Genomic DNA, 27591 nt, shown 5'->3' with positions numbered 1-27591 from the left:
GGGAGCTTTACTCTGTATCTAACCCCGTGCTGTACCTGTCCTGGGAGTGTTTGATGGGGGCAGTGTAGAGGGAGCTTTACTCTGTATCTAACCCCGTGCTGTACCTGTCCTGGGAGTGTTTGATGGGGATAGTGTAGAGGGAGCTTTACTCTGTATCTAACACCGTGCTGTACCTGTCCTGGGAGTGTTTGATGGGGGCAGTGTAGAGGGAGCTTTACTCTGTATCTAACCCCGTGCTGGACCTGTCCTGGGAGTGTTTGATGGGGATAGTGTAGAGGGAGCTTTACTCTGTATCTAACCCCGTGCTGTACCTGTTCTGGGAGTGTTTGATGGGGACAGTGTAGAGGGAGCTTTACTCTGTATCTAACCCTGTGCTGTACCTGTCCTGGGAGTGTTTGATGGGGATAGTGTAGAGGGAGCTTTACTCTGTATCTAACCCCGTGCTGTACCTGTCCTGGGAGTGTTTGATGGGGGCAGTGTAGAGGGAGCTTTACTCTGTATCTAACCCCGTGCTGTACCTGTCCTGGGAGTGTTTGATGGGGATAGTGTAGAGGGAGCTTTACTCTGTATCTAACCCCGTGCTGTACCTGTTCTGGGAGTGTTTGATGGGGACAGTGTAGAGGGAGCTTTACTCTGTATCTAACCCCGTGCTGTACCTGTCCTGGGAGTGTTTGATGGGGACAGTGTAGAGGGAGCTTTACTCTGTATCTAACCCCGTGCTGTACATGTCCTGGGAGTGTTTGATGGGGACAGTGTAGAGGGAGCTTTACTCTGTATCTAGCCCCGTGCTGTACCTGTCCTGGGAGTGTTTGATGGGGATAGTGTAGAGGGAGCTTTACTCTGTATCTAACCCCGTGCTGTTCCTTCCTGAGAGTGTTTGATGGGGATTGCGTAGAGGGATCTTTACTCTGTATCTAACCCCGTGCTGTACATGTTATGAGAGTGTTTGATGGGGATAGTGTAGAGGGAGCTTTACTCTGTATCCAACCCCGTGCTGTACCTGTCCTGGGTGTGTTTGATGGGGACAGTGTAGAGGGAGTTTTACTCTGTATCTAACCCCGTGCTGTACCTGTCCTGGGAGTGTTTGATGGGGACAGTGTAGAGGGTGCTTTACTCTGTATCTAACCCCGTGCTGTACCTGTCCTGGGAGTGTTTGATGGGGACAGTGTAGAGGGAGCTTTACTCTGTATCTAACACCGTGCTGTACCTGGCCTGGGAGTGTTTGATGGGGATAGTGTAGAGGGAGCTTTACTCTGTATCTAACCCCGTGCTGTACCTGTTCTGGGAGTGTTTGATGGGGACAGTGTAGAGGGAGCTTTACTCTGTATCTAACCCTGTGCTGTACCTGTCCTGGGAGTGTTTGATGGGGATAGTGTAGAGGGAGCTTTACTCTGTATCTAACCCTGTGCTGTACCTGTCCTGGGAGTGTTTGATGGGGACAGTGTAGAGGGAGTTTTACTCTGTATCTAACCCCGTGCTGTACCTGTCCTGGGAGTGTTTGATGGGGACAGTGTAGAGGGAGCTTTACTCTGTATCTAACCCCGTGCTGTACATGTCCTGGGAGTGTTTGATGGGGACAGTGTAGAGGGAGCTTTACTCTGTATCTAGCCCCGTGCTGTACCTGTCCTGGGAGTGTTTGATGGGGATAGTGTAGAGGGAGCTTTACTCTGTATCTAACCCCGTGCTGTTCCTTCCTGAGAGTGTTTGATGGGGATTGCGTAGAGGGATCTTTACTCTGTATCTAACCCCGTGCTGTACATGTCCTGAGAGTGTTTGATGGGGATAGTGTAGAGGGAGCTTTACTCTGTATCCAACCCCGTGCTGTACCTGTCCTGGGTGTGTTTGATGGGGACAGTGTAGAGGGAGCTTTACTCTGTATCTAACACCGTGCTGTACCTGTCCTGGGAGTGTTTGATGGGGACAGTGTAGAGGGTGCTTTACTCTGTATCTAACCCCGTGCTGTACCTGTCCTGGGAGTGTTTGATGGGGACAGTGTAGAGGGAGCTTTACTCTGTATCTAACACCGTGCTGTACCTGGCCTGGGAGTGTTTGATGGGGATAGTGTAGAGGGAGCTTTACTCTGTATCTAACCCCGTGCTGTACCTGTCCTGGGAGTGTTTGATGGGGATAGTGTAGAGGGAGCTTTACTCTGTATCTAACCCCGTGCTGTACCTGTCCTGGGAGTGTTTGATGGGGATAGTGTAGAGCGAGCTTTACTCTGTATCTAACCCCGTGCTGTTCCTTCCTGAGAGTGTTTGATGGGGATTGCGTAGAGGGAGCTTTACTCTGTATCTAGCCCCGTGCTGTACCTGTCCTGGGAGTGTTTGATGGGGTCAGTGTAGAGGGAGCTTTACTCTGTATCGAACCCCATGCTGTACCTGTCCTGGGAGCGTTTGATGGGGACAGTGTAGAGGGTGCTTTACTCTGTATCTAACCCTGTGCTGTACCTGTCCTGGGAGTGTTTGATGGGGACAGTGTAGAGGGAGCTTTACTCTGTATCTAACCCTGTGCTGTACCTGTCCTGGGAGTGTTTGATGGGGACAGTATGCAGGGAGCTTTACTCTGTATCTAACCCCGTGCTGTACCTGTCCTGGGAGTGTTTGATGGGACAGTGTAGAGGGAGCTTTACTCTGTATCTAACCCCGTGCTGTACCTGTCCTGGGAGTGTTTGATGGGGACAGTGTAGAGGGAGCTTTACTCTGTATCTAACCCCTTGCTGTACCTGTCCTGGGAGTGTTTGATGGGGACAGTGTAGAGGGAGCTTTACTCTGTATCTAACCCCGTGCTGTACCTGTCCTGAGAGTGTTTGATGGGGATTGCGTAGAGGGATCTTTACTCTGTATCTAACCCCGTGCTGTACCTGTCCTGAGAGTGTTTGATGGGGATAGTGTAGAGGGAGCTTTACTCTGTATCCAACCCCGTGCTGTACCTGTCCTGGGTGTGTTTGATGGGGACAGTGTAGAGGGAGCTTTACTCTGTATCTAACCCCGTGCTGTACCTGTCCTGGGAGTGTTTGATGGGGACAGTGTAGAGGGTGCTTTACTCTGTATCTAACCCCGTGCTGTACCTGTCCTGGGAGTGTTTGATGGGGACAGTGTAGAGGGAGCTTTATTCTGTATCTAACACCGTGCTGTACCTGGCCTGGGAGTGTTTGATGGGGATAGTGTAGAGGGAGCTTTACTCTGTATCTAACCCCGTGCTGTACCTGCCCTGGGAGTGTTTGATGGGGATAGTGTAGAGGGAGCTTTACTCTGTATCTAACCCCGTGCTGTACCTGTCCTGGGAGTGTTTGATGGGGATAGTGTAGAGCGAGCTTTACTCTGTATCTAACCCCGTGCTGTTCCTTCCTGAGAGTGTTTGATGGGGATTGCGTAGAGGGAGCTTTACTCTGTATCTAGCCCCGTGCTGTACCTGTCCTGGGAGTGCTTGATGGGGACAGTGTAGAGGGAGCTTTACTCTGTATCTCACCCCGTGCTGTACCTGTCCTGGGAGTGTTTGATGGGGACAGTATAGCAGGAGCTTTACTCTGTATCTAACCCCGTGCTGTACCTGTCCTGGGAGTGTTTGATGGGGACAGTGTAGAGGGAGCTTTACTCTGTATCTAGCCCCGTGCTGTACCTGTCCTGGCAGTGTTTGATGGGGACAGTGTAGAGGGAGTTTTACTCTGTATCTAACCGCGTGCTGTACCTGTCCTGGGAGTGTTTGATGGGGACAGTGTTGAGGGAGCTTTACTCTGTATCTAGCCCCGTGCTGTACCTGTCCTGGCAGTGTTTGATGGCGACAGTGCAGAGGGAGCTTTACTGTGTATCTAACCCCGTGCTGTACCTGTCCTGGGAGTGTTTGATGGGGACCGTGTAGAGGGAGCTTTACTCTGAATCTAACCCTGTGCTGAACTGGTAGAGAATCTGGGTACAAGGTGTTGGGATGTTGTCTAATTGCCGTTTCCTGTTTTTGAAAAGCTTTTCAGTTTGGAGATTCTTGCTCCCTGTGGCATGATCGATTTCCTGTGGCCAGAAGCAGTTTTACTCACCTTGACTCTTCTCTTGGTTTTAGGATGATGCGGACGTTGAGTGGAAGTTTGCCAGATCTAGGCTTTATCTTTGTTATTTCCGGGAAGGCCTCACGCTTCCCGTTCCCTTCAACATCATGATCACACCCAAATCCTTCTTCTATATGATCAGGTACGTACGTCCCATTCACACCAGAAGGTGCCCCATGACCAGGACATCCACATTTAGCAGCACCATCTCATATTTCCAGACCACTGTAACACAGTAACCCACATTAAAGTATTTCAGAGGAGTAATGATCTCCAAAAGTGAACACTGAGCCCAGAAGGAGATATGGGGGGTCACACCTTCAAAACCGCAGTCACAGAGCCACAGGGGAGGAGGTGAGACCGGCAGCGGTCAGCCAAAGGCGAGGCAGGCTTGAAGGGCCTGGTGCCTACACCCCCCCCCCCCCCCAGCTTCTCCCCCCCCACCCCCCCCCCCCCCCCCCCACCACTTCTAATTCTTGTGGTCTTATGTTCTTAAGGAGCCACTTGAAGGGAGAAAGTGATCCCGATTGGGAGGCGAAGGGGTTCAGGGAGAAAGTTCCAGAGCTCACGGCCCAGGCAGCTGGAAACGTGGCCGCCAAGGTGGAGCGAATGAAAATGGGGATTTTAGAGGCCAGAATTAGAGGAGCGCAGAGATCTCGGAGAGTTGTGGGGTTGGAGGAGATTCCAGAGACAGGGAGCTGTGAGGCCCGGAAGGGTTTTGAAAACACGGATGAGAATTTTTAGATTGAGATATGATCGGATCAGGAGCCGGTGCAGGTCAGCGAGCTCAGGGGTGATGGTGAAAGGGTTCGGCATGGATAAGGATACTGGCAGCAGAGGTTTGTATGACCTCAGCTTCAGAGAGGATGGAATAGTCAGGCCCAGAGGTAACAAAGGTCTGGATGAGGCTTTCAACATGTTACGGTTCCAGTTGCTGTTACTACTGGATGCGAAGGTCTCAGACTGGAACCCCGGCTCAGAAGACCTGGGGCGGGATTCCCCGACCGGCCCCGCCAGGTCGGAGAACCGCCAAGGGGCGGCGTGAATCCCTCCCCCTCCGGCTGCCGAATTCTCCGGCGCCGGGGATTTGGCGGGGGCGGGAATTGCGCCGCGCCGGCGGGGGTCGTTGGCAGCGCCCCCCCACCCCCCGGCAATTCTCCGGCCCGCGATGGGCCGGGTGGCCGCCCGTTTTCGGTCGGTCCCGCCGGCGTATGTTACGACAGGAATTCCAGCAGGACCTGGCTCGGCGGGCGGCCTCCGGGGGTCCTCGGGGGGGGGGGGGGGGTGGGCGTGGGGGGATCTGGCCCCGGGGGGTGCCCCCATGGTGGCCTGGCCCGCGATCGGAGCCCACCGATCCGCGGGCGGGCCTGTGCCGTGGGCGTACTCTATTCCTCTGTGCCAGCTCGTGCAACAGTCCGTCATGGCCGGCGCGGAGAAGGACCCCCACCACCCATGCGCTGGGATGACGGCAGCACACGCTGGCGCTCCCGCGCATGCGCCAACTCGCGCCGGCCGGCTGAGGCCCTTCGGCGCTGGTTGGCGTGGCGCCAAGCCCCTTCCGTGCCGGCCAGTGCGGCACAAACCACTCCGGCGCTGGCCTTGCCCCCGAAGGTGCAGAGTGGTTCAGCCCACTCCTTCCCGCCGGAATTGCCCACCCCACCGGTTTCCAAAGAATCCCGCCCCTGTTTTTTAAACAACATACAAAACATTTATTAAGCTTGAAATGTTTGACTATAATGCAATACTCACTCACTCCCGCTTATCCTCACAAATGTATGCAGATTTTAAGGATAACACAGGTTGCAAATATATCTTATGCTTCAACGTTCTCAGTAAACACACAGTCCCTGTAAACCAACAGGCTAACTGTGGTCAGGCCCACTCCACTCTGCAACCAAGTGGTAGATGTTATCCAATCAAACTTCTGTGGATTTCTCCTCACTATCCCCTCAGATGCTTGTCACGCAAATGTTTCCAAGCTCCACTCTCAAAAATACACGTCTTTGAATCTTCTGTCAAATGATACTTACTGTTTCCTACAAGGATCCACTTCCAGGGTGTCCAACTATCCTTTCAGTATTCCTTTGTCTTATATGGGTTGGCGTAATGCCCCCCTGTGGTCGTGTCACCTCCGTGTGTATCGTGAATGTCCATTGGTCGTCTCCTATCTAACTGATCTATTGGCTGAGTGTGTGTGTGTGATGTTTCTGGTGCATTTACATTGATGCACATCACCACATCCCCCCCTTTTTATATGTTCATATTTTCTGTACACTTTAAGAAAATTGAACAAAGAACAGGTAGATAAGGTAAGGTATATACAAGTCATGGGAACAGTGATCAAACAATCAGTTCAAATCATTCGTGTGAGTCCATAAACCATCAATCATCATGGTCAAATGTCTCTCTTGGTTATGAACGCCATCAACGTCCCTGTGCCACAGGAACCAAGAAGTGGTCAAATCACTTCGCTGTCTGATTTGGAATCTTTTTCTTTTTTCGATGTTTGTGATGTTGCTGTCGGATGGCATCTTGTAGTTGATAAGGTGTTGACGTTGAAGAGGTACCATCAACAGCATCAGTCGAGGTCATGGATGTGCCATATGTTAAAGTTGGATAAGACTGTACATACTGGTTCTGGCCACGTGCTGTGCAGGAAGGGTGATCCTGCTGAGAACCGTTGAAGCTTGTCGAATTGGAAACAGAATTGCTGCTCGCATAAATACCTGGTGATGGTGTGAAACTAGAACCTTGCATCTGATAGGAATATGCCGTCTGGCCAGGCTGGGGTGCAGCAAATCCTGGGCTGTAACTAAGGCATCCAGACTGTAGTGCAGATTGCGCTTGTGGTAGTCCTCCTTCGGTCTTGATTCCATTAGTGGGCAATCCGTAGTGCTGGCCTGTTTGAGAATATGCTGCATAGACTGCTGGCTGCTGTATACCTGAATACTGGGTTTGTCCAGCATGAGCTGTCATTGGCCGCACTGCTGGTGTGGAAAAAATGTGTGGATATAGCTGTGGTGAATATTGGTGTATTCCTCTTGGACTGTAGCCGCTGCTTGTTATTACTGACCCAGTGTAATTGTTAAGTGATCCATCTCCTGTCATTGTGGCATCTGCTAACACCCTGAGCGTGCCATCACTGAGGTTGCGGCACTCCCTGTCTGGAGTAAAGTCCGGCTTACGTGAATCAGTGTCGGCGTTTGTTTGCTCCCCATCTGGAGTCTGGTCTGTTTTAACTGAGTCAGTGTTGGTTTGTTGATGCTCCCCGTCCGGAGTCTTAGCAGGTTCACTGGAGTCAGCTGAGATTTCTTGAAGCTGCAGGTCTGGAGTCGGAACATGCAGTAATGCATTGACTTGTGGAGAGGTTCGAGCGAATGAGGGTGAAGTATCATGGTGTCACCGGAGTCACCAGTGGTCTCACAGTGATCGTCGAGTGCCTCTGTACACACTAGCTGTCACTTTGCACATCTTGCATGGGAAGTGGGATGCTGTCGTCACTCATCTCACTTACCGTGGATAGAGACTCAGTAGCTGCTTGTTGTTCACTTGGGTTGGGTAAATTGTCAGAGTCTTCATCTGGTGGTGCAAACAATGTGGGTGGACTGTCATTGTCTTGCTGTTGTCCTTCATTTGGGCTTGGATTGTCATCGTCGCTGTGTTCTTCACTGTAGCATGATAGACCGTCATGGTCGTCCTGCTGTGCACTGGAGCGTGGTAGACAGTCATAGTCTTCTTGCGGTTTACTTGAGCATGGCCGACTTGCATCGTCTGCCGCTAGTTGGTCAGAGGAGGTTGCTAGACCCTCATGGCCTTGTTCCTGCAAGGACTACGCGTCGGAGTCTTGCGTTTCTGCAATTGTGGAGTCTGTCCACGAGCTCGCTGTGGAGGCTTGTGACACTGGAGTCACTTCTTGTTCATGCAAGGACTGCGGTGTGGAGTCTTGCGTGTCTTCTTTCGTAGAGTCGGGAACCCTGAGCGGTGCGTGGACCACGCTCTGTGTGGCAGCAGGCCGCTCTCTGTGGGCGTGTACCGCTCTCTGTCTCTTGGTTTCAGGCTTCAGCATCATCCTGCACTCACGAGTCGGGATGCCGTAGATGCTGGGCTGAAGATCTTCAAATCCAAAGAACGAATCCGTGTCTGCGTCGGATTCAATACGGGGGTCGTCAAAGTGCAACACGTCTAGTTGCGGTTCGGATTTGGTACTGGGATAGCCTCCCAAGGTGAAAGGTTCGTCCGAGTCGCAGTCTTCTAGGACCATATCATCACTGTTTGCGTCGGAGCTGGCATTGGGCTCGCAAGGTCCAGAGAAAATGTAACGGTCGGTATCAAAGTATTCAAGGTCGGAATCATCGGTTTGGGCGTAGGTAACTGCTTGTTGCAGGGTTCTTCGGAGGTTAATTTCATTTCCTGTTTCAATTTGAGACATTGTGCTGTCATTCCAGGTGAAAGAAGGTTGTTTTACAGCTTTAAAAGATTTTTTCTTTGATTTGGGACGTTTCCCCTTTGAATAGGCTTGGTCCGGGGCCTCTGATGTCATGACACGCGTGACGTAGCACGTAGGAAGCGTTTGCGCATGAGCAGATCACTGTTCCTTTACCGATGGCTGTTTTCGTGCTTGCGCATGTGCGGTGTCACGCGCATGCGCAAACGGACCTTCCAATTCTGCGCGCTTCTCGTGCAACTGCGGAAGTGCAGTCCCTTTAGAAAGATGGCCGCCGATCAAAATTGTTCTCTGCTCCGGGATCTCGGCCTCGTGGTGAGTACTGGCGCTTCTCTTACCTTTTCTTGCTGGTTGGAGTGTGTTTTCCTCAGTATTTGCCGAATTTGTCCAGGACTGCCTGGAAGTCGCTCCTGTTTTGCCCCTTGGAGATATTGAATTTTTAAAAGATTTCTTCTGCTCTGGCACCGGCGATGGTGAAGAGAAGCTCTGTCTTTTCAGCATCAGCCAGGTCTTCTAGTTCGGCTGCTACCAGGGAGATTTCAAACTTTTGCCGCAATACCCGCCAGCCCTCGCAGAGATCGCCGTGGCACTGGAGCCGCTGCGGAACCCGGATCCCGAACATTTTGCCTGGGTATTGTTGCTGGTTGTCACTGTATGCTGAGGTATGGTTATCTGGATTGAAACAGTTCACTGCTGGTACCATGTCTTGTTATGTTCTCGATGTAACATAAGCGGCTTCCTGGTGGTGCACTTGACAAAGGAAGGTTCAGACGTGGAGATAACTTCAACACGTTTATTAAACTATGTACACTTCTATTACTCGGGTTCGACACTACTGCTAATCCTACTGTAGCTACCCAGATTGAGTAACCAGTTGCTGCAATCCACGTGGTGGGTGTAATATTGAATCAACCCTGTGTCTGTACTCACTGACTGTCTCCACTGGAAAGAGACAGATCATGTGTGTGGTGTCCTTTATATATGGGTTGGTGTAATGCCCCCCTGTGGTCGTGTCACCTCCGTGTGTATCGTTAATGTCCATTGGTCGTCTCCTATCTAACTGATCTATTGGTTGAGTGTGTGTGATGTTTCTGGTGCTCCCTCTAGTGTCTGGCTAGCCTACATGCATTTACATTGATGCACATCACCACAATTCCAGTTCCTGTTTTCGTGTTTACTTCAATCTTCCTGGAAACTTCTCTTTTTATTCTCTAGTTTCAATAACTAGCTGTTCTTTAGTTTCTGGTGTTCTTTTTACCCTCCCCAACTCTCCTCCAGCATCACCCCAACCCCACCATGGAAACTCTCCTCCAGCATCACCCACAACCCCTCCATGGAAACTCTCCCCCAGCACCCCCCAACCCCTCCATGGACACCCTCTCCAACTCTCCCCCAGCATCACCCCCAACCCCTCCATGGACACCCTCTCCAACTCTCCCCCAACACCCCCAACCCCTCCATGGACACCCTCTCCAACTCTCCTCCAGCACCCCCGAACCCCACCATGGAAACTCTCCTCTAGCATCACCCACAACCCCTCCATGGAAACTCTCCCCCAGCACCCCCCAACCCCTCCATGGACACCCTCTCCAACTCTCCCCCAGCATCACCCCCAACCCCTCCATGGACACCCTCTCCAACTCTCCCCCAACACCCCCCAACCCCTCCATGGACACCCTCTCCAACTCTCCCCCAGCACCACCCCCAACCCCTCCATGGAAACTCTCCTCCAGCACCACCCCCAACCCCTCCATGGACACCCTCTCCAACTCTCCCCCAGCACCCCCCCCAACCCCTCCATGGACACCCTCTCCAACTCTCCCCCAGCACCACCCCCAACCCCTCCATGGACACCCTCTCCAACTCTCCCCCAGCACCACCCCCAACCCCTCCATGGACACCCTCTCCAACTCTCCCCCAGCATCACCCCCAACCCCTCCATGGACACCCTCTCCAACTCTCCCCCAACACCCCCAACCCCTCCATGGACACACTCTCCAACTCTCCTCCAGCACCCCCGAACCCCACCATGGAAACTCTCCCCCAGCATCACCCCCAACCCCTCCATGGACACCCTCTCCAACTCTCCCCCAACACCCCCCAACCCCTCCATGGACACCCTCTCCAACTCTCCCCCAGCACCACCCCCAACCCCACCATGGAAACTCTCCTCTAGCATCACCCACAACCCCTCCATGGAAACTCTCCCCCAGCACCCCCCAACCCCTCCATGGACACCCTCTCCAACTCTCCCCCAGCATCACCCCCAACCCCTCCATGGACACCCTCTCCAACTCTCCCCCAACACCCCCCAACCCCTCCATGGACACCCTCTCCAACTCTCCCCCAGCACCACCCCCAACCCCTCCATGGAAACTCTCCTCCAGCACCACCCCCAACCCCTCCATGGACACCCTCTCCAACTCTCCTCCAGCACCCCCCCCAACCCCTCCACGGACACCCTCTCCAACTCTCCCCCAGCACCACCCCCAACCCCTCCATGGACACCCTCTCCAACTCTCCCCCAGCACCACCCCCAACCCCTCCATGGACACCCTCTCCAACTCTCCCCCAGCATCACCCCCAACCCCTCCATGGACACCCTCTCCAACTCTCCCCCAACACCCCCAACCCCTCCATGGACACACTCTCCAACTCTCCTCCAGCACCCCCGAACCCCACCATGGAAACTCTCCCCCAGCATCACCCCCAACCCCTCCATGGACACCCTCTCCAACTCTCCCCCAACACCCCCCAACCCCTCCATGGACACCCTCTCCAACTCTCCCCCAGCACCACCCCCAACCCCTCCATGGACACCCTCTCCAACTCTCCCCCAGCATCACCCCCAACACCTCCATGGACACCCTCTCCAACTCTCCCCCAGCACCACCCCCAACCCCTCCATGGACACCCTCTCCAACTCTCCCCCAGCACCACCCCCAACCCCTCCATGGACACCCTCTCCAACTCTCCCCCAGCATCACCCCCAACCCCTCCATGGACACCCTCTCCAACTCTCCCCCAGCACCACCCCCAACCCCTCCATGGACACCCTCTCCAACTCTCCCCCAGCATCACCCCCAACCCCTCCATGGACGCCCCCTCCAACTCTCCCCCGCATCACCCCCAACCCCTCCATGGACGCCCTCTCCAACTCTCCACCAGCACACCCCCCCCCCCAACCCCTCCATGGACACCCTCTCCAACTCTCCCCGCATCACCCCCAACCCCTCCATGGACACCTTCTCCAACTCTCTTCCAGCACCACCCCCAACCCTATTCACCATAACCCCCTCCATGGACAGCCTATCAGCCTCCAAACTCCTCCTGTAAATCGCCGTGACAACCGCCCCCCCCCCCCTCTCCAGCCCTCCCACTGACAGACCCGCCTCCAACAACGAGGAGGAAGGTGTTATTCGGAGGACCGCACCTGCCTATACCTGAAACTGTGGCCCTGCATCAGGCCAAACTTCTCAATCAGCAACTCCAAACTCGCAAATCTCCCTCCCAGAAACAGAACCTTCATCTCCCTGATCCCCTTCTCTTCTCACCCCCGGAACCGTACGCCCACCCTGCCCCGGCTCAAACCCACGATTCCCCCTAATCGGCATCCCCCCCAACCCAGCTCCCAATCGAAAATGCTGCTGAAGCTGCCTCCAGTCCTTCAGCGTGGTCAACACCACCGGACTCACTGAACCCTTCCCCAGGGCCATCGGGAGCAGCGGCATTGCCAGTGCCCGCAACCCTCTGCAAGAGCCCGCCTCCACCCTCACCCACAAAGCCCCACCTCCCTACCCCGCCTCCACCCTCACCCACAAACACCACCTCCCTACCCCGCCTCCACCCTCACCCACAAACACCACCTCCCTACCCACCTCCACCCTCACCCACAAACACCACCTCCCTACCCCGCCTCCACCCTCACCCACAAAGCCCCACCTCCCTACCCCGCCTTCACCCTCACCCACAAAGCCCCACCTCCCTACCCCGCCTCCACCCTCACCCACAAACACCACCTCCCTACCCCGCCTCCACCCTCACCCACAAACATCACCTCCCTACCCCGCCTCCACCCTCACCCACAAACACCACCTCCCTACCCCGCCTCCACCCTCACCCACAAACACCACCTCCCTACCCCGCCTTCACCCTCACCCACAAACACCGCCTCCCTACCCACCTCCACCCTCACCCACAAACACCACCTCCCTACTCCGCCTCCACCCTCACCCACAAACACCACCTCCCTACCCACCTCCACCCTCACCCACAAACACCACCTCCCTACCCCGCCTCCACCCTCACCCACAAACACCACCTCCCTACCCACCTCCACCCTCACCCACAAACACCACCTCCCTACCCCGCCTCCACCCTCACCCACAAACACCGCCTCCCTACCCACCTCCACCCTCACCCACAAACACCACCTCCCTACTCCGCCTCCACCCTCACCCACAAACACCACCTCCCTACCCACCTCCACCCTCACCCACAAACACCACCTCCCTACCCCGCCTCCACCCTCACCCACAAACACCACCTCCCTACCCGCCTCCACCCTCACCCACAAACACCACCTCCCTACCCCGCCTTCACCCTCACCCACAAACACCGCCTCCCTACCCACCTCCACCCTCACCCACAAACACCACCTCCCTACTCCGCCTCCACCCTCACCCACAAACACCACCTCCCTACCCACCTCCACCCTCACCCACAAACACCACCTCCCTACCCCGCCTCCACCCTCACCCACAAACACCACCTCCCTACCCACCTCCACCCTCACCCACAAACACCACCTCCCTACCCCGCCTCCACCCTCACCCACAAACACCACCTCCCTACCCCGCCTCCACCCTCACCCACAAACACCACCTCCCTACCCACCTCCACCCTCACCCACAAACACCACCTCCCTACCCCGCCTCCACCCTCACCCACAAACACCACCTCCCTACCCACCTCCACCCTCACCCACAAACACCACATCCCTACCCACCTCCACCCTCACCCACAAATCCCCACCTCCCTACCCCGCCTCCACCCTCACCCTCACCCACAAACACCAACTCCCTACCCCGCCTCCACCCTCACCCACAAATCCCCACCTCCCTACCCCGCCTCCACCCTCACCCACAAATCCCCACCTCCCTACCCCGCCTCCACCCTCACCCTCACCCACAAACACCAACTCCCTACCCCGCCTCCACCCTCACCCACAAACACCACCTCCCTACCCACCTCCACCCTCACCCACAAACACCACCTCCCTACCCTGCCCCCACCCTCACCCACAAAGCCCTACCTCCCTTCCCCGCCTTCACCCTCACCCACAAACACCACCTCCCTACCCCGCCTTCACCCTCACCCACAAACACCACCTCCCTACCCACCTCCACCCTCACCCACAAACACCACCTCCCTACCCCGCCTCCACACTCACCCACAAATCCCCACCTCCCTACCCCGCCTCCACCCTCACCCACAAACACCACCTCCCTGCCCCGCCTCCACACTCACCCACAAAGCCCCACCTCCCTACCCACCTCCACCCTCACCTACAAACACCACCTCCCTACCCTGCCCCCACCCTCACCCACAAAGCCCTACCTCCCTACCCGCCTTCACCCTCACCCACAAACACCACCTCCCTACCCACCTCCACCCTCACCCACAAACACAACCTCCCTACCCACCTCCACCCTCACCCACAAACACCACCTCCCTACCCTGCCTCCACCCTCACCCACAAACACCACCTCCCTACCCCGCCTCCACCCTCACCCACAAACACCACCTCCCTACCCGCCTCCACCCTCACCCACAAACACCACCTCCGTACCCCACCTCCACCCTCACCCACAAACACCACCTCCCTACCCCGCCTTCACCCTCACCCACAAACACCACCTCCCTACCCTGCCTCCACCCTCACCCACAAACACCACCTCCCTACCCCACCTCCACCCTCACCCACAAACACCACCTCCCTACCCCGCCTTCACCCTCACCCACAAACACCACCTCCCTACCCCGCCTTCACCCTCACCCACAAACACCACCTCCCTACCCCGCCTTCACCCTCACCCACAAACACCACCTCCCTACCCTGCCTCCACCCACACCCACAAACACCACCTCCCTACCCCGCCTTCACCCTCACCCACAAACACCACCTCCGTACCCCACCTCCACCCTCACCCACAAACACCACCTCCCTACCACGCCTTCACCCTCACCCACAAACACCACCTCCCTACCCCGCCTTCACCCTCACCCACAAACACCACCTCCCTACCCCGCCTTCACCCTCACCCACAAACACAACCTCCCTACCCACCTCCACCCTCACCCACAAAGCCCCACCTCCCTACCCGCCTTCACCCTCACCCAGAAACACCACCTCCCTACCCTGCCTCCACCCTCACCCACAAACACCACCTCCCTACCCTGCCTCCACCCTCACCCACAAACACCACCTCCCTACGCTGCCTCCACCCTCACCCACAAACACCACCTCCCTACCCTGCCTCCACCCTCACCCACAAACACCACCTCCCTACCCCGCCTCCACCCTCACCCACAAAGCCCCACCTCCCTACCCACCTCCACCCTCACCCACAAACACCACCTCCCTACCCTGCCTCCACCCTCACCCACAAACACCACCTCCCTACCCCGCCTCCACCCTCACCCACAAACACCACCTCCCTACCCTGCCTCCACCCTCACCCACAAACACCACCTCCCTACCCACCTCCACCCTCACCCACAAAGCCCCACCTCCCTACCCACCTCCACCCTCACTCACAAACACCACCTCCCTACCCTGCCTCCACCCTCACCCACAAACACCACCTCCCTACCCACCTCCACCCTCACCCACAAACACCACCTCCCTACCCTGCCTCCACCCTCACCCACAAACACCACCTCCCTACCCCACCTCCACCCTCACCCACAAACACCACCTCCCTACCCCGCCTTCACCCTCACCCACAAACACCACCTCCCTACCCCGCCTTCACCCTCACCCACAAACACCACCTCCCTACCCCGCCTTCACCCTCACCCACAAACACCACCTCCCTACCCTGCCTCCACCCACACCCACAAACACCACCTCCCTACCCCGCCTTCACCCTCACCCACAAACACCACCTCCGTACCCCACCTCCACCCTCACCCACAAACACCACCTCCCTACCACGCCTTCACCCTCACCCACAAACACCACCTCCCTACCCCGCCTTCACCCTCACCCACAAACACCACCTCCCTACCCCGCCTTCACCCTCACCCACAAACACAACCTCCCTACCCACCTCCACCCTCACCCACAAAGCCCCACCTCCCTACCCGCCTTCACCCTCACCCAGAAACACCACCTCCCTACCCTGCCTCCACCCTCACCCACAAACACCACCTCCCTACCCTGCCTCCACCCTCACCCACAAACACCACCTCCCTACGCTGCCTCCACCCTCACCCACAAACACCACCTCCCTACCCTGCCTCCACCCTCACCCACAAACACCACCTCCCTACCCCGCCTCCACCCTCACCCACAAAGCCCCACCTCCCTACCCACCTCCACCCTCACCCACAAACACCACCTCCCTACCCTGCCTCCACCCTCACCCACAAACACCACCTCCCTACCCCGCCTCCACCCTCACCCACAAACACCACCTCCCTACCCTGCCTCCACCCTCACCCACAAACACCACCTCCCTACCCACCTCCACCCTCACCCACAAAGCCCCACCTCCCTACCCACCTCCACCCTCACTCACAAACACCACCTCCCTACCCTGCCTCCACCCTCACCCACAAACACCACCTCCCTACCCACCTCCACCCTCACCCACAAACACCACCTCCCTACCCTGCCTCCACCCTCACCCACAAACACCACCTCCCTACCCCGCCTCCGCACTCACCCACAAATCCCCACCTCCCTACCCTGCCTCCACCCTCACCCACAAACACCACCTCCCTACCCCGCCTCCACCCTCACCCACAAACACCACCTCCCTACCCTGCCTCCACCCTCACCCACAAACACCACCTCCCTACCCCGCCTCCACCCTCACCCACAAACACCACCTCCCTACCCTGCCCCCACCCTCACCCACAAAGCCCCACCTCCCTACCCCGCCTTCACCCTCACCTACAAACACCACCTCCCTACCCTGCCCCCACCCTCACCCACAAAGCCCTACCTCCCTACCCGCCTTCACCCTCACCCACAAACACCACCTCCCTACCCACCTCCACCCTCACCCACAAACACAACCTCCCTACCCACCTCCACCCTCACCCACAAACACCACCTCCCTACCCTGCCTCCACCCTCACCCACAAACACCACCTCCCTACCCCGCCTCCACCCTCACCCACAAACACCACCTCCCTACCCACCTCCACCCTCACCCACAAACACCACCTCCGTACCCCACCTCCACCCTCACCCACAAACACCACCTCCCTACCCCGCCTTCACCCTCACCCACAAACACCACCTCCCTACCCTGCCTCCACCCTCACCCACAAACACCACCTCCCTACCCCACCTCCACCCTCACCCACAAACACCACCTCCCTACCCCGCCTTCACCCTCACCCACAAACACCACCTCCCTACCCCGCCTTCACCCTCACCCACAAACACCACCTCCCTACCCCGCCTTCACCCTCACCCACAAACACCACCTCCCTACCCTGCCTTCACCCTCACCCACAAACACCACCTCCGTACCCCACCTCCACCCTCACCCACAAACACCACCTCCCTACCCCGCCTTCACCCTCACCCACAAACACCACCTCCCTACCCCGCCTTCACCCTCACCCACAAACACCACCTCCCTACCCCGCCTTCACCCTCACCCACAAACACAACCTCCCTACCCACCTCCACCCTCACCCACAAAGCCCCACCTCCCTACCCACCTTCACCCTCACCCAGAAACACCACCTCCCTACCCTGCCTCCACCCTCACCCACAAACACCACCTCCCTACCCTGCCTCCACCCTCACCCACAAACACCACCTCCCTACCCCGCCTCCACCCTCACCCACAAACACCACCTCCCTACCCTGCCTCCACCCTCACCCACAAACACCACCTCCCTACCCACCTCCACCCTCACCCACAAAGCCCCACCTCCCTACCCACCTCCACCCTCACCCACAAACACCACCTCCCTACCCTGCCTCCACCCTCACCCACAAACACCACCTCCCTACCCACCTCCACCCTCACCCACAAACACCACCTCCCTACCCTGCCTCCACCCTCACCCACAAACACCACCTCCCTACCCCGCCTCCGCACTCACCCACAAATCCCCACCTCCCTACCCTGCCTCCACCCTCACCCACAAACACCACCTCCCTACCCCGCCTCCACCCTCACCCACAAACACCACCTCCCTACCCTGCCTCCACCCTCACCCACAAACACCACCTCCCTACCCCGCCTCCACCCTCACCCACAAACACCACCTCCCTACCCTGCCCCCACCCTCACCCACAAAGCCCCACCTCCCTACCCCGCCTTCACCCTCACCCACAAACACCACCTCCCTACCCCGCCTTCACCCTCACCCACAAACACCACCTCCCTACCCCGCCTTCACCCTCACCCACAAACACCACCTCCCTACCCACCTCCACCCTCACCCACAAAGCCCCACCTCCCTACCCACCTCCACCCTCACCCACAAAGCCCCACCTCCCTACCCCGCCTTCACCCTCACCCACAAACACCACCTCCCTACCCCGCCTCCACCCTCACCCACAAACACAACCTCCCTACCCACCTCCACCCTCACCCACAAAGCCCCACCTCCCTACCCCGCCTCCACCCTCACCCACAAACACCACCTCCCTACCCTGCCTCCATCCTCACCCACAAATCCCCACCTCCCTACCCCGCCTTCACCCTCACCCACAAACACCACCTCCCTACCCCGCCTTCACCCTCACCCACAAACACCACCTCCCTACCCCGCCTTCACCCTCACCCACAAACACCACCTCCCTACCCTCCTCCACCCTCACCCACAAACACCACCTCCCTACCCCGCCTCCACCCTCACCCACAAACACCACCTCCCTACCCCGCCTTCACCCTCACCCACAAACACCACCTCCCTACCCCGCCTCCACCCTCACCCACAAACACCACCTCCCTACCCCGCCTTCACCCTCACCCACAAACACCACCTCCCTACCTCGCCTCCACCCTCACCCACAAACACAACCTCCCTACCCACCTCCACCCTCACCCACAAAGCCCCACCTCCCTACCCCGCCTCCACCCTCACCCACAAACACCACCTCCCTACCCACATCCACCCTCACCCACAAAGCCCCACCTCCCTACCCCGCCTCCACCCTCACCCACAAACACCACCTCCCTACCCTGCCTCCAAGCTCACCCACAAACACCACCTCCCTACCCCGCCTCCACCCTCACCCACAAAGCCCCACCTCCCTACCCCGCCTCCACCCTCACCCACAAAGCCCCACCTCCCTACCCCGCCTCCACCCTCACCCACAAAACCCCACCTCCCTACCCCGCCTTCACCCTCACCCACAAAGCCCCACCTCCCTACCCCGCCTCCACCCTCACCCACAAACACCACCTCCCTACCCCGCCTTCACCCTCACCCACAAACACCACCTCCCTACCCACCTCCACCCTCACCCACAAACACCACCTCCGTACCCCACCTTCACCCTCACCCACAAACACCACCTCCCTACCCACCTCCACCCTCACCCACAAACACCACCTCCGTACCCCGCCTTCACCCTCACCCACAAACACCACCTCCCTACCCACCTCCACCCTCACCCACAAACACCACCTCCGTACCCCACCTCCACCCTCACCCACAAACACCACCTCCCTACCCCGCCTTCACCCTCACCCACAAACACCACCTCCCTACCCCGCCTCCACCCTCACCCACAAACACAACCTCCCTACCCACCTCCACCCTCACCCACAAAGCCCCACCTCCCTACCCGCCTTCACCCTCACCCAGAAACACCACCTCCCTACCCCGCCTCCACCCTCACCCACAAACACCACCTCCCTACCCTGCCTCCACCCTCACCCACAAACACCACCTCCCTACCCTGCCTCCAAGCTCACCCACAAACACCACCTCCCTACCCTGCCTCCACCCTCACCCACAAAGCCCCACCTCCCTACCCTGCCTCCACCCTCACCCACAAAGCCCCACCTCCCTACCCGCCTTCACCCTCACCCAGAAACACCACCTCCCTACCCCGCCTCCACCCTCACCCACAAACACCACCTCCCTACCCTGCCTCCACCCTCACCCACAAATCCCCACCTCCCTACCCCGCCTCCACCCTCACCCACAAAACCCCACCTCCCTACACCGCCTTCACCCTCACCCACAAAGCCCCACCCCCCTACCCCGCCCCCACCCTCACCCACAAACACCACCTCCCTACCCCGCCTCCACCCTCACCCACAAACACCACCTCCCTACCCCGCCTTCACCCTCACCCACAAACACCACATCCCTACCCACCTCCACCCTCACCCACAAACACCACCCCCCTACCCTGCCTCCAAGCTCACCCACAAACACCACCTCCCTACCCTGCCTCCACCCTCACCCACAAATCCCCACCTCCCTACCCCGCCTCCACCCTCACCCACAAAACCCCACCTCCCTACCCCGCCTTCACCCTCACCCACAAAGCCCCACCCCCCTACCCCGCCCCCACCCTCACCCACAAACACCACCTCCCTACCCCGCCTCCACCCTCACCCACAAACACCACCTCCCTACCCCGCCTCCACCCTCACCCACAAACACCACCTCCCTACCCACCTCCACCCTCACCCACAAACACCACCTCCGTACCCCACCTTCACCCTCACCCACAAACACCACCTCCCTACCCACCTCCACCCTCACCCACAAACCCCCACCTCCCTACCCCGCCTCCACCCTCACCCACAAACACCACCTCCCTACCCACCTCCACCCTCACCCACAAAGCCCCACCTCCCTACCCGCCTTCACCCTCACCCACAAACACCACCTCCCTACTCCGCCTCCACCCTCACCCACAAACACCACCTCCCTACCCTGCCTCCACCCTCACCCACAAACACCACCTCCCTACCCACCTCCACCCTCACCCACAAACACCACCTCCCTACCCCGCCTCCAATCTCACCCACAAACACCACCTCCCTACCCTGCCTCCACCCTCACCCACAAATCCCCACCTCCCTACCCCGCCTCCACCCTCACCCACAAACACCACCTCCCTACCCCGCCTCCACCCTCACCCACAAAGCCCCACCTCCCTACCCCGCCTCCACCCTCACCCACAAAGCCCCGCCTCCCTACCCTGCCTCCACCCTCACCCACAAACACCACCTCCCTACCCCACCTCCACCCTCACCCACAAACACCACCTCCCTACCCACCTCCACCCTCACCCACAAACACCACCTCCCTACCCCGCCTTCACCCTCACCCACAAACACCACCTCCCTACCCCACCTCCACCCTCACCCACAAACACCACCTCCCTACCCCGCCTTCACCCTCACCCACAAACACCACCTCCCTACCCTGCCTCCAGCCTCACCCACAAACACCACCTCCCTACCCCGCCTTCACCCTCACCCACAAACACCACCTCCGTACCCCACCTCCACCCTCACCCACAAACACCACCTCCCTACCCCGCCTTCACCCTCACCCACAAACACCACCTCCCTACCCCGCCTTCACCCTCACCCACAAACACCACCTCCCTACCCCGCCTTCACCCTCACCCACAAACACAACCTCCCTACCCACCTCCACCCTCACCCACAAAGCCCCACCTCCCTACCCGCCTTCACCCTCACCCAGAAACACCACCTCCCTACCCCGCCTCCACCCTCACCCACAAACACCACCTCCCTACCCTGCCTCCACCCTCACCCACAAACACCACCTCCCTACCCTGCCTCCACCCTCACCCACAAACACCACCTCCCTACCCTGCCTCCACCCTCACCCACAAACACCACCTCACTACCCTGCCTCCACCCTCACCCACAAACACCACCTCCCTACCCTGCCTCCACCCTCACCCACAAACACCACCTCCCTACCCCGCCTCCACCCTCACCCACAAAGCCCCACCTCCCTACCCACCTCCACCCTCACCCACAAACACCACCTCCCTACCCTGCCTCCACCCTCACCCACAAACACCACCTCCCTACCCCGCCTCCACCCTCACCCACAAACACCACCTCCCTACCCTGCCTCCACCCTCACCCACAAACACCACCTCCCTACCCACCTCCACCCTCACCCACAAAGCCCCACCTCCCTACCCACCTCCACCCTCACCCACAAACACCACCTCCCTACCCTGCCTCCACCCTCACCCACAAACACCACCTCCCTACCCACCTCCACCCTCACCCACAAACACCACCTCCCTACCCTGCCTCCACCCTCGCCCACAAACACCACCTCCCTACCCCGCCTCCGCACTCACCCACAAATCCCCACCTCCCTACCCACCTCCACCCTCACCCACAAACACCACCTCCCTACCCCGCCTCCACCCTCACCCACAAACACCACCTCCCTACCCCGCCTCCACCCTCACCCACAAACACCACCTCCCTACCCTGCCCCCACCCTCACCCACAAAGCCCCACCTCCCTACCCCGCCTCCACCCTCACCCACAAACACCACCTCCCTACCCCGCCTTCACCCTCACCCACAAACACCACCTCCCTACCCCGCCTTCACCCTCACCCACATTACACCACCTCCCTACCCCGCCTTCACCCTCACCCACAAACACCACCTCCCTACCCACCTCCACCCTCACCCACAAAGCCCCACCTCCCTACCCACCTCCACCCTCACCCACAAAGCCCCACCTCCCTACCCCGCCTTCACCCTCACCCACAAACACCACCTCCCTACCCCGCCTCCACCCTCACCCACAAACACAACCTCCCTACCCACCTCCACCCTCACCCACAAAGCCCCACCTCCCTAGCCCGCCTCCACCCTCACCCACAAACACCACCTCCCTACCCTGCCTCCACCCTCACCCACAAACACCACCTCCCTACCCTGCCTCCATCCTCACCCACAAATCCCCACCTCCCTACCCCGCCTTCACCCTCACCCACAAACACCACCTCCCTACCCCGCCTTCACCCTCAACCACAAACACCACCTGCCTACCCCGCCTTCACCCTCACCCACAAACACCACCTCCCTACCCACCTCCACCCTCACCCACAAACACCACCTCCCTACCCCGCCTTCACCCTCACCCACAAACACCACCTCCCTACCCCGCCTCCACCCTCACCCACAAACACAACCTCCCTACCCACCTCCACCCTCACCCACAAAGCCCCACCTCCCTACCCCGCCTCCACCCTCACCCACAAACACCACCTCCCTACCCCGCCTTCACCCTCACCCACAAACACCACCTCCCTACCCCGCCTCCACCCTCACCCACAAACACCACCTCCCTACCCACATCCACCCTCACCCACAAAGCCCCACCTCCCTACCCCGCCTCCACCCTCACCCACAAACACCACCTCCCTACCCTGCCTCCAAGCTCACCCACAAACACCACCTCCCTACCCCGCCTCCACCCTCACCCACAAAGCCCCACCTCCCTACCCCGCCTCCACCCTCACCCACAAAGCCCCACCTCCCTACCCCGCCTCCACCCTCACCCACAAAACCCCACCTCCCTACCCCGCCTTCACCCTCACCCACAAAGCCCCACCTCCCTACCCCGCCTCCACCCTCACCCACAAACACCACCTCCCTACCCCGCCATCACCCTCACCCACAAACACCACCTCCCTACCCACCTCCACCCTCACCCACAAACACCACCTCCGTACCCCACCTTCACCCTCACCCACAAACACCACCTCCCTACCCACCTCCACCCTCACCCACAAACACCACCTCCGTACCCCGCCTTCACCCTCACCCACAAACACCACCTCCCTACCCACCTCCACCCTCACCCACAAAGCCCCACCTCCCTACCCGCCTTCACCCTCACCCAGAAACACCACCTCCCTACCCCGCCTCCACCCTCACCCACAAACACCACCTCCCTACCCTGCCTCCACCCTCACCCACAAACACCACCTCCCTACCCTGCCTCCACTCTCACCCACAAACACCACCTCCCTAGCCTGCCTCCACCCTCACCCACAAACACCACCTCCCTACCCTGCCTCCACCCTCACCCACAAACACCACCTCCCTACCCTGCCTCCAACCTCACCCACAAACACCACCTCCCTACCCCGCCTCCACCCTCACCCACAAAGCCCCACCTCCCTACCCACCTCCACCCTCACCCACAAACACCACCTCCCTACCCTGCCTCCACCCTCACCCACAAACACCACCTCCCTACCCCGCCTCCACCCTCACCCACAAACACCACCTCCCTACCCTGCCTCCACCCTCACCCACAAACACCACCTCCCTACCCACCTCCACCCTCACCCACAAAGCCCCACCTCCCTACCCACCTCCACCCTCACCCACAAACACCACCTCCCTACCCTGCCTCCACCCTCACCCACAAACACCACCTCCCTACCCACCTCCACCCTCACCCACAAACACCACCTCCCTACCCTGCCTCCACCCTCGCCCACAAACACCACCTCCCTACCCCGCCTCCGCACTCACCCACAAATCCCCACCTCCCTACCCACCTCCACCCTCACCCACAAACACCACCTCCCTACCCCGCCTCCACCCTCACCCACAAACACCACCTCCCTACCCCGCCTCCACCCTCACCCACAAACACCACCTCCCTACCCTGCCCCCACCCTCACCCACAAAGCCCCACCTCCCTACCCCGCCTCCACCCTCACCCACAAACACCACCTCCCTACCCCGCCTTCACCCTCACCCACAAACACCACCTCCCTACCCCGCCTTCACCCTCACCCACAAACACCACCTCCCTACCCACCTCCACCCTCACCCACAAAGTCCCACCTCCCTACCCACCTCCACCCTCACCCACAAAGCCCCACCTCCCTACCCCGCCTTCACCCTCACCCACAAACACCACCTCCCTACCCCGCCTCCACCCTCACCCACAAACACAACCTCCCTACCCACCTCCACCCTCACCCACAAAGCCCCACCTCCCTACCCTGCCTCCACCCTCACCCACAAACACCACCTCCCTACCCTGCCTCCATCCTCACCCACAAATCCCCACCTCCCTACCCCGCCTTCACCCTCACCCACAAACACCACCTCCCTACCCCGCCTTCACCCTCACCCACAAACACCACCTCCCTACCCCGCCTCCACCCTCACCCACAAACACAACCTCCCTACCCACCTCCACCCTCACCCACAAAGCCCCACCTCCCTACCCCGCCTCCACCCTCACCCACAAACACCACCTCCCTACCCACATCCACCCTCACCCACAAAGCCCCACCTCCCTACCCCGCCTCCACCCTCACCCACAAACACCACCTCCCTACCCTGCCTCCAAGCTCACCCACAAACACCACCTCCCTACCCCGCCTCCACCCTCACCCACAAAGCCCCACCTCCCTACCCCGCCTCCACCCTCACCCACAAAGCCCCACCTCCCTACCCCGCCTCCACCCTCACCCACAAAACCCCACCTCCCTACCCCGCCTTCACCCTCACCCACAAAGCCCCACCTCCCTACCCCGCCTCCACCCTCACCCACAAACACCACCTCCCTACCCCGCCATCACCCTCACCCACAAACACCACCTCCCTACCCACCTCCACCCTCACCCACAAACACCACCTCCGTACCCCACCTTCACCCTCACCCACAAACACCACCTCCCTACCCACCTCCACCCTCACCCACAAACACCACCTCCGTACCCCGCCTTCACCCTCACCCACAAACACCACCTCCCTACCCACCTCCACCCTCACCCACAAACACCACCTCCGTACCCCACCTCCACCCTCACCCACAAACACCACCTCCCTACCCCGCCTTCACCCTCACCCACAAACACCACCTCCCTACCCCGCCTCCACCCTCACCCACAAACACAACCTCCCTACCCACCTCCACCCTCACCCACAAAGCCCCACCTCCCTACCCGCCTTCACCCTCACCCAGAAACACCACCTCCCTACCCCGCCTCCACCCTCACCCACAAACACCACCTCCCTACCCTGCCTCCACCCTCACCCACAAATACCACCTCCCTACCCTGCCTCCAAGCTCACCCACAAACACCACCTCCCTACCCTGCCTCCACCCTCACCCACAAAGCCCCACCTCCCTACCCTGCCTCCACCCTCACCCACAAAGCCCCACCTCCCTACCCGCCTTCACCCTCACCCAGAAACACCACCTCCCTACCCTGCCTCCACCCTCACCCACAAAGCCCCACCTCCCTACTCCGCCTCCACCCTCACCCACAAACACCACCTCCCTACCCTGCCTCCAAGCTCACCCACAAACACCACCTCCCTACCCTGCCTCCACCCTCACCCACAAATCCCCACCTCCCTACCCCGCCTCCACCCTCACCCACAAAACCCCACCTCCCTACCCCGCCTTCACCCTCACCCACAAAGCCCCACCCCCCTACCCCGCCCCCACCCTCACCCACAAACACCACCTCCCTACCCCGCCTCCACCCTCACCCACAAACACCACCTCCCTACCCCGCCTTCACCCTCACCCACAAACACCACCTCCCTACCCACCTCCACCCTCACCCACAAACACCACCCCCCTACCCTGCCTCCAAGCTCACCCACAAACACCACCTCCCTACCCCGCCTTCACCCTCACCCACAAAGCCCCACCCCCCTACCCCGCCCCCACCCTCACCCACAAACACCACCTCCCTACCCCGCCTCCACCCTCACCCACAAACACCACCTCCCTACCCCGCCTCCACCCTCACCCACAAACACCACCTCCCTTCCCACCTCCACCCTCACCCACAAACACCACCTCCGTACCCCACCTTCACCCTCACCCACAAACACCACCTCCCTACCCACCTCCACCCTCAACCCACAAACACCACCTCCCTACCCTGCCTCCACCCTCACCCACAAACACCACCTCCCTACCCACCTCCACCCTCACCCACAAACACCACCTCCCTACCCACCTCCACCCTCACCCACAAATCCCCACCTCCCTACCCCGCCTCCACCCTCACCCACAAACACCACCTCCCTACCCACCTCCACCCTCACCCACAAAGCCCCACCTCCCTACCCGCCTTCACCCTCACCCACAAACACCACCTCCCTACTCCGCCTCCACCCTCACCCACAAACACCACCTCCCTACCCTGCCTCCACCCTCACCCACAAACACCACCTCCCTACCCACCTCCACCCTCACCCACAAACACCACCTCCCTACCCCGCCTCCAATCTCACCCATAAACACCACCTCCCTACCCTGCCTCCACCCTCACCCACAAATCCCCACCTCCCTACCCCGCCTCCACCCTCACCCACAAAGCCCCACCTCCCTACCCTGCCTCCACCCTCACCCACAAACACCACCTCCCGACCCCACCTTCAAACTCACCCACGAACACCACCTCCCTACCCCGCCTCCACCCTCACCCACAAAGCCCCACCTCCCTACCCCGCCTTCACCCTCACCCACAAAGCCCCACCCCCCTACCCCGCCCCCACCCTCACCCACAAACACCACCTCCCTACCCCGCCTTCACCCTCACCCACAAAGCCCCACCCCCCTACCCCACCCCCACCCTCACCCACAAACACCACCTCCCTACCCCGCCTCCACCCTCACCCACAAACACCACCTCCCTACCCCGCCTTCACCCTCACCCACAAACACCACCTCCCTACCGCTCCTTCACCCTCACCCACAAACACCACCTCCCTACCCACCTCCACCCTCACCCACAAACACCACCCCCCTACCCTGCCTCCAAGCTCACCCACAAACACCACCTCCCTACCCTGCCTCCACCCTCACCCACAAATCCCCAC

The 27591-nt window shown here is 59.5% G+C and overlaps 1 protein-coding gene across 1 annotated transcript in view; it reads left to right on the top strand.

Moving 5' to 3' along the window:
• trpc2b (transient receptor potential cation channel subfamily C member 2b) overlaps positions 1-27591 on the top strand; it is a 159458-nt gene that overhangs the window by 87086 nt on the left and 44781 nt on the right. Inside the window, exon 10 of the mRNA XM_072477525.1 lies at positions 4054-4181. Within this exon, the coding sequence (XP_072333626.1) occupies positions 4054-4181 (128 nt within the window). The remainder of the gene's footprint in view (positions 1-4053; positions 4182-27591) is intronic.

This window comes from Scyliorhinus torazame, chromosome 15, assembly GCF_047496885.1.
Source record: "Scyliorhinus torazame isolate Kashiwa2021f chromosome 15, sScyTor2.1, whole genome shotgun sequence".
Lineage (NCBI taxonomy): Eukaryota > Metazoa > Chordata > Chondrichthyes > Carcharhiniformes > Scyliorhinidae > Scyliorhinus > Scyliorhinus torazame.
Note: the sequence above shows the minus strand (reverse complement) of the source record. Positions and strands in the feature narration are given on the sequence as shown.